Below are 13,691 nucleotides of genomic sequence, written 5' to 3'. Positions count from 1 at the left end.
AACTGCGCTAATACCTTTCACCACTTCTCCCTCGCTCTCTACTAACACCTTGTCACAGTGGCAGTCCTATCGCTACATTGCCACCCTCATCACCACATAGACTTCTCATGGCACAGCCCTACCTAACAGCAATATCATTCACTAACATTACACTACCCATCACTATACGACCACCACCCAGTGCAACCCCACACCAAAACTTGAGCAACCTCCTAGAATGCACTACCACACCTTGCACCGCCCTGCCACCGCCATGGCCCCAAACTACTATCCTTAGCACCACACATCTTCATGTCATAGCCCTACACTTCAACCCCCAGCCTCTCACTACCATACCACACTGCACTGCATCTGTCCCCTCCCTGCTCCACAGTTAGCCGCCTTCACCACACAGTGGCACCAGAACCGTCCTAACAACCTGAGCACCCACTACAACCCACAGGATCACGCTATCTGGGTTTTTTCTCACTACCACCTCTGCGGCTGACGCCAGCACTCCAGACTCCCACACGACCACCCTTCAGCACCGCATTTGTGCAATGCGCTACTACCCTCAAAGCAATGCAAAACAACACCACAACACCACTACCACCTCATAGTGCAACACCTCTACTTCCACCACTGCCAACCCAACCACTGCCACCTCCATCACTAGTACCCCAACACTGCACTGCCACTCCAACCACCACTTCCCAGCATTGAATAGCTATCCCCACCACTGCTCCACCATAAGAAGCTTTTTTAATTGCATATATTCATTTTAGTATTCTAATAAAGCAATGCAAGTCACATACATTGCAGTCTTTGAAACTTAAGGTTGCAATTTATTATTGAGGAGTGTGTCTCTGTAAGTCAAGCGTAGGTTTTGTACTGGAAGGATACCCTTCCAGTACAAAATACTATGCTTAGACTCAGTTTCAACATTTTCCCACTTTGTTCGTGTGCTGTACAGAGTGGTACACATTCGAAGTCGGAAAATAAAGGAGAAAAAAATAATTTCTTTTTCATAGCACCCGGTTGAAGGCTACACTATTTTCTGACGCTAAACCCTGTCTACTTTTTTTTAAATTAATTGGGTTTAGCGTCGGAAAGCTTAGGTGGTTTCATGGGAACGCCCATGCATCACCCATGGTACCACCTGGTGCCAATTAATGCAAAGCAGCAATTTACGCTGCTTCACGTTACTTTCATGTTATCTTCAGTGCTGAACAAGTTTAGCGCTGGAAAGAAAATCTGACAAAAAGATTTTGTTCCAATTTGCGTCACTTTTGTGATGCAAACATGGCTTAAAATGTTAGTAAATATGCCCCTCAGAGTTTAGCCTGCCCAGCATTGTTGAAGCATGTAAAATTACTATTATAGAGAGCAACGCTAATGGTCCCCCCACGATGAAAGAACATGACTAAACCGGTAAGTGATCACATTTGAGATTAAATCGAACCAAAAGACATATTATCACAGTAAGGAAATTACTGAAAAACAATCCTCAGGTGTCTCCATTGCATAAAGACTGGTACCTCTGCACGAGAAATCCATTTTGCTGTATTTGAAGTATCCTGTTCTGCATTGACAAATAGCTATTCCGTCCAAGTCTGTGCATTCTGAGGTTTCTTTATCACATTCCGGGTATTTCAGATTACATAGGCTGCCAGCTGAAAACATACAATGTACAGGGAAACACATTAATCCAAATACCCAAACGAGACACGAATCAGCGCTATATATTTATAAAGAGAAGGGTTTACAACCTCCAAGACCCTCTTGCCAAGTGTTAGATGTATGCAGCAGTTCTGTGTGGCTGCTTTCCGTTTTTAGGTCTTGCTTACGCAGCGTGCATGCGCTCCAAAGGAAAAAGACCTGTAGCAATCGATTCCCCTTTTCAGCCAAAAACGTGCACGCTTTGCATTGCTTTCAATGCAACGTGTGCGTTTTGGCGATTCCCTTGCGGGAGCGAGCTTTGAAACATCTGGTTCCTGCTCGCTCCCACAAGGGAATCCGGCGCAGGCCCCCTCATCTCTCCCCTCTCTCTGCTGCCTCCTTACGGCCACGTCGCACACGTGAAGCACATGCCGGGGCCGGTCTGAGGTAATGTGCTGTCAGCTACTTTTTTCAAACCGTGCATCTTGTGGTGGTGTACATATTTCGCTCGTGTGTATAGTCTGACAACTATCATTTCCGCGCCGGGCGGTATGGAGGAATCTAGAAGCTATAGTTTGCGCGGGTTGCTCTCAGGAATCTCATTCTACTTGTGTTTGCACTAAAATGCACAATGTGCAGCGTCTAAATTGCGACACGTGAGAAATCTGTGTTTCTCAGGTGTTCACAGCAGTGCCTTTTTGATGTTCAGATAACAGGTTTACATGTGTTGCTCGCCCTCTCTCGTGTGTTTACTAACGCTTTGCAGACAGAGGCAGCTGTCGGTCACGGATCCGTAGAAAAGTCTCATCTCGACTAATCCTTCTAAATCGGTGTTTGACTCTAACAAAATGTACATCTGGCTCCCGGAGTTCATCCAGCATAGTAACGACACGATTATTGGTCAAGAGCGGAGACTATTCCCTTGCACATAAGCAACAGTAGAGCTGTTCAGAGAATCGTTTCTCCCATGGCAACAGGACTGGTGCTGTTGTTAGGGATATGCTCCTCCATTCACTGTCCATTAGTCTTTTCATGTGACTCTAAGCCTCACGTGCCTGCCAGACAATCCGTGCTACCAATTGGTGTCTTTCGTTCTGATCAATCCAGAGTCTCACCTTTCAACCAGTTCCTGCTCTGCCTTCCATCCAATCCCAGCTTTGTTGTCATTTTGGGTAAACTTGTATTTCAAACTGCCGCAAAACTGTCTTTTCAGCTTGATTCAAAGCTTTAGTTCACTAAGGCACAGCAGCAAGCAAGGGTCATCAGCTCCATGTCCTGAAACTAGCAAGTGATTTGCCCAGAATCACAGGATGTTGTCCCGCTGAGACAAATAGGAAGATTGGCGGGGGTAAGGGGTGCGTGCATGAAAGCGGGAGAGAAGGGTTGCTGCATTGTGTGAACAGAAACTGCTCCAGTCATGCGAAAACACCAATCTTGTGCATGAACATTTTTGCGCTCTAAGTTTGTCTGCCCCCAGCTTGAATTGAGCACAAATGTATATCTGTAGATGGCTGCGCAAACTTGCACATAATGGCAATTACTACTTACGTCTTCACTTCAAAGCATCATGGCGTCCCTCTAATTAAGGTTGTTGTATAAATAGCCACTTTCTTATGCCTTGACACACACTGAACATGTTGTTGATAACACAGGTTAGATCTATCTTAGTGGTTTACATCAGAGAAGCGCTCACATTTGATTTTCAATGATTCCCGGCTGCGGACTGGCAATCCTAAACCGAAGTCCTCTTCCCCTACCTGCTCAGCCCCCGTTGCCAGCGCACTGAAAACCTGCTTTCAGCTCCGCAGCAGAAGGCGCTGATCCGGTCAGTGCAATAGTATAGCTTTGACACAACAGAATGCTTTTTAGTGTCTCGGACTGTGTGTTACAATGACAACAAACATTGGCATAGCCAATAGGTCTCCCCTTTGGGACCTTATAAGTATTTAATTATGCAGCACAATATCATGGGTGCAACATCAACTGTTGCATGGCTAAACACTTATAAAGTCCCAAAGGCAAGACCTATTGGCTATGCCAGTGCTCGTTTTTTTTGCTTTTACAAAGGTGTTATGCACATTCTCTACCAATTAACATGACCTCACAATTCTGCTCTAATGGCACCACCTTGTGGCTAGGTTTGGTACTCGCTGAAGTTAGTTCTGAGAACTAGAGGTTCTCGTGACTAACGGATCCCCAAAGCCTGTGTGTTTTTGTACAGTAGAGGAGGGCGAGCCAATGAAACCTCGAGCCTGGCTCTGGCTCAGCTCGAGGTCCTATTGGAATCTCAAGCTGAAAACAAGCGACGTTTCAAGGATGTCATGTGGCCTAGTGGTTACAGCTGCCAACATTGTAACATAGGGAAGCAGGCTCGAAACCCGGCCTTGGGTCAGCATTCTGTGAATCCCAGCAAATCTCCCAATGCTGAAACATAAACCATTAACTGTGTCTGCTTTGAAGCACTGTTTTGTTCTTGGGCAAGGTTTGTGTTAAATAGAACTGCCAAAAATAAAATGTGGATTCTTCCTGTCACCCAAAACTTTAATATCATCCTCTAAGAATTAAGGACAAAGCATTAAGATTTGATGTTATAAATAGAAATCCATCCAGCGGCTGAATTTCACATTGTCAAATTGGAACATGTGGGATCAATCCTATCTTTCCTGCTCGACAAATTGTGTGATTCTAGACAATTTGTTTCTTTCACTGAGCCTCATTGTTGCTCATTATCATGTGTGAATGAATGAATGAAGGGATTTATAATAATCAGAGAGTATTCCGGCGCTGTTCCAGAGAGGATTGTCATTCCAAAGACGTATGGCCGACTTTGACTGCCATAGACAGTGGTCGGAGTTAACCAAGAATGAGTTGTCCTTAGCATGAGGCATGAGACTGCTGTATTTCACCTCTCAGAATTGCAGTCTTTTTTGCAGCCAGTGGTTAACAGCAGATACTTTGTGGGAGGAAGAATTACCAACAAATCTCATGTTCGCTTTCTTCGTATTGTTTACATCCTTTATTTTTACTACTGCTAAAATAAATGCAGTGTTCAATATTAATGTTTTGCATACAATCTTTGCTAGGTTGGCTTCTCATAAAAGCCTCTACTAGTAACAGTCCAGCTGTCTTCTGAGTGTGCTGAATCAGGGAAAAGTGTAAGGAGAATTCACTTATAACCTGTTAGTCTCTGGCAGGAATGTCTGCTGTTGAAAGTGAGATCCTCTTTCATGTATATCCTGAAAGAGAGAGTTCATGGGACACCTGCCTGTTTTGTTCATTCCATTCAGTATGTTGGTCACCTGCAACTGGAGGCCAAGAGAAACCTACCGAGTGTGACCAAGATTTCTTCGTAATGTGTCAAAAGGTCATTGTATTTAGCTTTTTGTACAAAATACTATTAATAACAATGTTTTTCTTTAGCACTTTATTTTGCACTTCTGCCAGAGTAGAACACTTCAAATGATGATGATGAAGACAGATTTATAAAGCACACAGATGCTCCTGGGAGTGTCCCGGCAAATAACAGGTGCTATTGGTAGCCAATTTAATATTTCTTCATTTCCTCACCTCAGAAGGATGGAAGGCTAAATCAGTCTTTCTAGGATTCAGATGCATGCCCTTGAGTTCACCACATCTTCTAGCAGTGAGGATATCGGTCACTCAGCCCTTTTATTGCCTATATGCATCACGTTTGAGCTTTCTAGATAGTCTAATCTCTAAAGTAGCAGCTAGTTATAGATTTCATTTGTTGTCTCCAAATATATTAAATTACAATTAGCAAATCTTAGATAATTCCGTCTTAATCAATGGTTTGGAGAGTCGCGTATGATGAAGGAAAGTACCTGAATAATCCAGGGCTGTAATCAAACAATGCTTAAGACTGACTCATAACAAGTCACAGAAGATGTTCATGACTTGGCCACCCGTCACCTCTAGAAAATTTGGCACTTAGGGCCCTTTTGGGAGTGGGCTGCAAAAAGAACCTTTCCACCCCATCTTTCTGCATGTTTTTACGTAGCACTTCACCCAGATTCTCTGCCTGCTTTTAGCAGATATCAGTTTTGCTAACAGTTTCAATAGGAAAATGAAATATGCTCTCTGCATTTTTTTTATATATTTCCAATGATTAATGTGCAAGGAAGCATTCAATTATTTGCTGGGATTTTGATGCATTTGGTACGTTGGGAGTTAATTGTGATTAAAACCTCAAATCTGATGTTGCCTCTGGCCATGAATATTTATACCTGCATTATCGTAGCAACTAGCAATTCTTTTCCTGCTTTGATCTGTCTCTTGATCCTCACCACTTCTGTGATACTTCAGAGATGAAAGACAGTGAAACGAAATGGTACTGCGTGGTGTCTGTTATCAGAAGTAACATTTACACAAAGAGAATGTAATCCAGTCATAGAGACATCATATAATAATAATAATTCTTATTTGTAAAGTGTGAACATCTCACCCATTAAGGGTTTCACAGCGCTGGGGGCTATCAGGGAGATTAAGGCGCACATTTACTATGAAGTGGCAGTGCGTGGCGTTAGCCTCCTTGGCTTAACGCCGGGCTCCGCCCCTCCTAAAACGCATCGCTGCACCATATTTACAACAATATGGTACAGCCCAGTGTTTCCCCCTGTGCTGTTACTAAATTTAGCAGCCTAGCGCCAACGCACTCACCCTTGCACCATAGTGCAAGGGTGTCTGAGTTGAGGGGAAGAGATTGTTTATGCGTAGGAAGGTCCCCCTTCCTGCACATAAACAATCTCTAAATGGTGTTTTGAAACTTCTATGTGTGCCGCTTAATGCACCACAAATAGAAGTTGCAAAACGTATTTTTTTTAATTGGTTGTTTATGTGAAGGAGGGGTCACCTTCCTGCACATACACAATCAATGATCTTTTGCCTTTTCTATGAAACATTTCTCCTCATTGCGCCTGTTTAAGATCAGGTTTTCCCGGGTCTTAATGTTGGAGCTGCCTCATATTTACGCTGCCCTTGTAAATATGGGGCAGTGTCAAAATCAATGGGTGTTGCGTGGACCACCCACCGCAACCCCCATAGCCCACACCTTTCATGCTAAGTATAACGTGAAAGGGGGCCTTATTCACAAGGCGGCTTTAAGCCTCGTTAAGTGGCTTGACGCTGCCTTGTGAATAAGGAAAAGCCCCTATCGCCACCACAACATCCTGAAAAGTGACGTTGTGGTGGTGATTGAGGCTTGTAAATATGCCCCCAAGTGAGCTATTGCCCAGAGTCACATGATGCTGAGCTGCAGCCATATCGAACGGCGTGCCCCATGCTCCGGAGTCAGCCGCTCTGGCCACTGTGCCACACCACCCCCTCCATTGGCCATTCTCCTTTGGTCAGTGTATTGATAAACTTCAACATGTTTTACCTAGGAGGCTTGAACTAATTTAAAAAGAAGGATATCACTTAAACATCAGCGTACCTTTGTAGAAGATCTGGTGATGGCGGAGCAGCCGGCAGTGTTTGGCTGTCTTGTCGGAGGCCTCACAAGATTTAATGTAGCTTTGCAAACTTCTCATGACATCATAGATGGTGACATTGGAGTCTGTAGAGAAGATATGCTGCACAGAAAGGATGATATTATTGGGCTCTCTGCAACACAAAAAAAAAAATTATTGGTCTTCCGACCACTTATTCGCTGTAAATTTCACAATGCATCAAACTTTTGGGAAAATAAGAGATGTAATATTTGCTTACCTCGAATCTAGAATTGAAGACCTGTTGTATCCATCTAACAGTGACAGGGATTTATTGAACTGCAAGAAAAAACATTCAACTGTATCAATACTGAGGAGAAGTTTTCAGCTCTATTCATTGCTTGATAGAACTCAGATTCAAAAAGTGCTAAATATTTTTTTCTGCCTCAACAGAATTTATTTATTTATTTTGTTTGCAGTTTTATATAGCGCGGCCTGGACCTGAAGGTATTTACTTTAGCACCAGTTACATTAAACAAGGACACATTCACTTTTGGTAAGCATTGGGAGATTAAGAGCCTAATTGCAATGTCGGTCGGAGTTGCCTCTGACCAACACCATTTCGGGGAAGAACCCTCCCAACCTTAGGTCAGCGGTTCCAACAACCCCATTAGGATGTGACTGTACATGGCGCAGTCCCAAACTTCCATTTTTCAATGGGAGCTTATTCGGGCGGCGGGGTTAAGCTTCCCTCAGCACAAGCTCTTGTTGAAAAATTGAAGTTTGTACACATCCCTGCACAATGCGGCAAGCACCTCATGGTGCCTGCCACACGATGCAGGGATGTTGAGGGGGAACCATAGGTGCCCCCCAGGTCCAAATGCGGAGGGACAAGGGTAGGGGGGCCTGCTAGGGGCCCCCAAGTCAGTTTCCAGCAGTCAATCTATTGAAGAAAGGCTGACATGGATTGGCTATCGGACACTGACATCATATCCCGATGGCGGAAACACCGTCCTTAAGGGATTATGGTTCAGTTCCGAATGACCGACGGGATCATTGAGCCCGTCGGAACTGAGTCGGATTCCGCATTGATTTAAACTCCGACCACCGTCCTCCTAATGCGGCGGTCGGAGTTTAAAACTACCACAACGGTCAGAAAGCCTCCGACCAGCGTTTGGAGGCTTTCTGCCCGAAATCATAATTAGGCCCTAAATGATTTGCCCAGAATCACAGAATTTTGAGCCGCGGCTTAAGCCTGGATCCCCAACTCCAAGGTCGGCAGCTTTGACATTTACGCCACATCTCCTTCACTGAATAGTTTAATAATTCTGAAAGGCAGACCTTTGTTACTCTTAGTGACTGTCTCTGCTAGTATAGGGGGATCCACATCCAGATATTACTGCAAGATACACATTGAATAAACCTTGTTTTTCCATAACCATGCTCCCTCCCCTTTATTTATTTATTTATTTATTTATTTATTTATTTATTTACGGATTTTGTAAAGCGCGCGGCTACCCCCAACGGGGGTGTCCCGGCGCTAAAACTGTCAGCAGGAGGAGAAGGAGCAATCTAAATAGATGAAAATAGCCACGTTTTCAGGCGTCTGCGAAACAGAGCTTCGGATGGGGCAAATCTGAGGTCGATCGGTAAGCTGTTCCAATGTTTGGCAGCAAGAACAGCAAAGGCTCTGCCACCCATTCTTGTGCGACGGAATCTTGGCACAAGCATGAGACGCAGGTTGTTAGAGCGAAGGTCTCTGACTGAGTGGGACAGTCTCAATCTCTTTCTTAAATAATCTGGGCCGGTTCCATTCAGAGCTCGAAAAGCAAGAATAAGCGTTTTAAACTTAATACGGTTGGCTATAGGGAGCCAATGGAGTTCTTTGCGAAAGGCTGAGATAGGGTGTCTGTATGGGATATTGCCAATCAGTCTTGCTGCAGCATTTTGAACTACTTGCAGGCGTTCAATTTGATATAGAGGGGCCCCCGCATATAGACTGTTGGCATAATCCAGGTGGGAGGTAATTAAGGCCTGAGTGACTGTTCTGCGTGCCTCCATTGGCAAAAATGGAAAGATCTTTCTCATCATTTTTAGGTGTGGGACTTAAATACTTTTCCCCCTTAGCACAATAGGACCTTCAGAACCCAGAGAAACTGAAGCGGTCCTTTTTATAGGAGGACAGGAGGGTCATAGGACATGTGATTAGGAAGGGTGAGACTCGGACGACCGTTGATCATTGGTAGCAATACATCAACATCAAGCTGTGACATTGCGAAGCCCTCATTCATTGGCTTTCAATGTTGAACAAACATTATGTGGCACTGTCCAAGTCACAGGCTTGCAAATCTCTAGCTGTGTGTGCCCCACATTCCATCCAAAGATGCTGCAGTTCACTTGGTTCAATTTTTTTCTATTTATTGCCTCCAGAAGAGGGTTTCCTCATGTAAAGAAATTCATATTTTTTGTTGCATTTCCCTAAAAAGTGTTAATTTATGGGCTATAAATAACTGATATTTGAACCACTGGGGAGTGAGGATCTGCAAGACAACTTCCCACTGCACTTTCCCTTTCCTAAGGATCAAAAAAATGTTTTTACTTAGACTGACATGCCTGACTTTTCCTGAAGTCATCTGCTTCAATGTCAAATTCCTATGTGAATCTGAGGCTAGAGCTTTCACCACTCACATCTGCAATATGCGTTAAGTAACACTACAGGCCAGTCCTGGGTGTTACAAATGAAAAAAAGAGCACAAATTTAAATTGCATATTTACCACTATAAAAGTCAGCTGTAAGTGCGTATCTAAAGTTTATGTACAGCTTTGTAAGGTAAACTCTGCAAAGTGAAATGTTTGCAAACAAAGACCCTTCATGGGCTTGGAGTTCTGAACTGAATATTTTAGAACTGTCATTTTGGGCTTCAAACCTGTGATTTATAATTCCAGATAAGAAGTACCTTGAAAGTTCATTCTAGTGGCTTATAAATAAAAATAAAAATAAATGACAAATGGTTACATTTTGTATGCTGCAAAGATGACATTTATAAGGTTGTCATTTTCTTGTCTTCTTAGTAACCAGTACATGCTGCTGGCCTTAATAATTTTCAAACATTTGAGCCCCCTCAGGCTCACAGATAAATTTGGCCAATCACACCTACATGACTGGTGCTATGCCGCTGCCTATTTATTTACGTCTCCTTCCCCCACAACATGACTCCCTGTACGCAGGTTGCTAAACAGTGCCTCAGGGGTTGTGCAACTCTCACTGCTCAATCAATCAATCAATCATGTTGTATTTGTAGAGCGCGGCTTGTCACCCCAGCGGGTTTCCAGGTGCTTCTTTCTGGTCTCATTCATACAACCAGGTCCTGAGTCCCTTCCTGAAGACGGTCAGTGATGGTGCAGTGTGGAGGTGGAGATGTAAGTCGTTCCAGGCTTTGGTGGCAAAGTGGGAGAAGGAGCATCGTCCGGTGTAGCTGCGTTGTATGCGTGGTATCTTTGCGAGTGTGTGCTAGGCGGAGGTTCCTGTTTGGCCCCTGCAGTGTATTCTACTGTGACGCACCCTCTCCTGGGAATGTCCCGTAGCATAAACAAAGATTAAGTGTGTCATTTAGAGATTGGCAAGTGGGAAGGTGCTCCACCCTGCCATACTTTCAGTTCCCACGCCTCACTTAGTGGTGGAGTAAGCTCAAGGTATCCAATGGCAGAGCTTCAGCTGGCTCCATCAACAGAATCAATTGACTTGATGGCCCACTTGGCAAAGGGCTGCCTGGACATAGTAATGGTAGCCATGTCCTAATTGGGGGTCTAGCAATTGCCACTGGTTTTCCCTGCCAGGTGAGGCATGACCTGCAAAATAAACATTGGACCTGATGCACAGGGAGACAACTCCCTGTGCATCAGGGCCCCGAGTGGGAGTTCATTTGATAAAGATACAAAGGAATACCCAAAGTTTTCAGAAAATGTTGCCCACTCTCCATTCAACTGTGCCTACAGTACAGCCACCTTGGGCACAGAGATCCCTGCTAGGCAAGCAAAGGTCAGTTATTAAGGCTGGCTGGTGGCCACCTTCCAAAGTTTACATCAGTCCGTATTACTATAAACTTCATTTATATTTGGCTAGCAACAGAAAATCCTCCTGTTTCAGAGGGCTATGTAAACTCTGGTGGAGATTGTAATGGCCATATAACCCCCACCATGTAGACGCTGTAGTGGAGGAAATCCAATTGGCGAATTCTTCTTCAAATTTCGCATTTTCTTTTAATGCTGGAGGATTTTTCGTTCCTGCCCAGCTCTAAATCCGACCTTTTTTGTGTCTCTATATGAGTGAATAATCTACTCAGTTATATATCTCATGCATTTACACCTGCCTCACGGTCTCTGAGTAAGGTGTATGCTCTGCCTATGGAAGGTTTGACTTTTCTTCATGTAAGCCAGGCATGCGTCTAAAAATGGCCTCATTAGAATTTGGCGCTATATTTGGTTTTATTCACTGTCGAACGGAAGTATTACAGAGCATGAGGAAAAAGAAATATGTACTTGAAAAGAAAAGCACAAAAAACATTTTTAGACTTAGTTTGAGACCCCTGATAGTGGTTGATGTCATTAACTGACAACACAAGCCTGCCTGTGGATTTTCAGGAACTGCTATCTTCAAATTATAAAGGAGAGAGGCAAACACATTTGTTGTCCCACAACACGTCGCTCTCAACCAACAATGAATCTTCACAAACACTGATTAATTGATTGATTGAATTGATTGATTGTGAATATGTCATGGGCCACTGCCTAGCAAACTGCACTTTCCATCGTTAAAGAAATCAACAAGTCAGAAGCAAAAGATAAATCACATTTCCTTCCTTGCAGGAGATCACTAAGGTCCACGAACCACCTGACTCATGGTGGCGCGCTGGTGGCGATCTCTTGACCGCCCCATTACTATAAGGGCGGTTCAACCGCAATTGCCTCACTGAAGCCGCCATTGAACCACCTTTCCTGGCAGTTATGTAGCAGTGTAGAGGCAGCAGAGGCAGTAATATTGTTGTAAGTAGGAAGGCGGAGGTAACAGGAAACTTCTATATTTGTAAAGCAATGATGAAGAAACCCGACCAGCGGAGCCGAGTTGGAAATCTTCACTAACGGTCGTGTGTTAGAATCGAAATTTGCCTAGCTTACGTAACGGTAAGTTTCAATTCTATTAAGGACACGGAGGCGAGGATTATGCTATATCTTCCTTCGCTTTATTAACATAAAGAAACCACAGCAGCTTAGGAAAAGATATAATAAGAACAAAAAATGCTTTAAACATAAAGCATTGACGTAATGTTCAACAAAAAATCAACAACAACTCCCAAGAGTCTCTTTGTTATAATCATAGTCCACAGTCCTTTGTCACTGTTCATCATCCCTATATAACCGGACTTCCCATCATCTTCCTCCTCTTTCTTCGCGCAGATCACGCTAAGCCTCATTGGTCCTGTTTAGCACCGTCGTTGCCTGCCAAAAAAGGAACAGCATCAGCGAGGTGGCCCAGGAAAAGGCTACAACAAGGCGAGGAGCATTCAGTGAACAACACAGTACAGACAACGCAAAGGAAAACGCTTTACTTACTGCCATACGGGTGGGTAGAGACACCACCGTAGTCCGGGTGGGATAATCCTCGCCTCCGTGTCCTTAATAGAATTGAAACTTACCGTTACGTAAGCTAGGCAAATTTCGATTCTATGTCAGGACCGGAGGCTTCAGATTATGCTAGTTTAAAGCTTACTTACCACCAACTGAGCTAAATCCACCACCGGCTTAAAATAAAACCTCTTGAAGGTGGAATCCGAGGACCAGTCCGCCGCTCGCATAAGGTCCTCCAGACGAGCACCCACCGAGAATGCCTTAGAGGCCATGGCCCCCCTGGCGGAGTGTGCTCCAAAGAGAGAAGTATTGATGCCCGCTTCTTGCATGACCCAACGCACCCACCTAGCGATAGTGGGGGAGGAGACAGCTTTGTGTGGCTTCCGCAGGGCAATCAACAACTGACGCTCGCCCGGAGGGCGTAGATCCAAGGTCAGGTCCTCATATGCTTTGAGGCATTGCACGACACACAACTTAGGAGTGTCAGTAAAGGCTGGATAAGAAATGGAACGCGACGACGTCTTAGTGCGTCGACCCACCGTAAAAGTAACCCCCTCCGGGGAAAAAATGCGTGCAGAAACATCCAGCGCGCGCACGTCCGAGACGCGCCTACAAGAGACCAGACATAACAACATGGCTAATTTCGCCGAAAGCTCCTTCAGAGACAGATAAGAATTCGCTGGCCACGATAGGAACAGGTTCAGGACCAAATTGACGTCCCAAAGGACGGAGTACCTGGGCTCTGGCGGCAGCGCGAGGCGAACCGCTCGCAGAAGCCGGCACACAAAAGGGTGTTCCCCTACCGGATGGCCATCGATGTTATCATGGCCCGCAGAAATCGCCGACCGGATAGCATTGATCGTTCTATACGCCAAACCCTTGTCGGCCAAATGAGCCAGGAAATTCAGCACGGGAACAAGGCCGGCGACCATGGGATCCAAATCCCTTCGTAAACACCAACGCATCCACTTAAGCCAAGCGGAT

The 13,691-nt window shown here is 44.6% G+C and overlaps 1 protein-coding gene across 2 annotated transcripts in view; it reads right to left on the bottom strand.

Moving 5' to 3' along the window:
- Window positions 1-13,691, bottom strand: part of HEG1 (heart development protein with EGF like domains 1) — a 220,261-nt gene that overhangs the window by 36,077 nt on the left and 170,493 nt on the right. For both annotated transcript variants that reach the window (XM_086957440.1, XM_086957439.1), the window contains exons 6-8: window positions 7,363-7,421; window positions 7,088-7,257; window positions 1,518-1,652 (exon numbers count right to left, since the gene is read on the bottom strand). In XM_086957440.1, coding sequence (XP_086813566.1) covers window positions 1,518-1,652; window positions 7,088-7,257; window positions 7,363-7,421 — 364 coding nt within the window. The remainder of the gene's footprint in view (window positions 1-1,517; window positions 1,653-7,087; window positions 7,258-7,362; window positions 7,422-13,691) is intronic.

This window comes from Lissotriton vulgaris, chromosome 2_1, assembly GCF_964263255.1.
Source record: "Lissotriton vulgaris chromosome 2_1, aLisVul1.2, whole genome shotgun sequence".
NCBI lineage: Eukaryota > Metazoa > Chordata > Amphibia > Caudata > Salamandridae > Lissotriton > Lissotriton vulgaris.
Note: the sequence above shows the minus strand (reverse complement) of the source record. Positions and strands in the feature narration are given on the sequence as shown.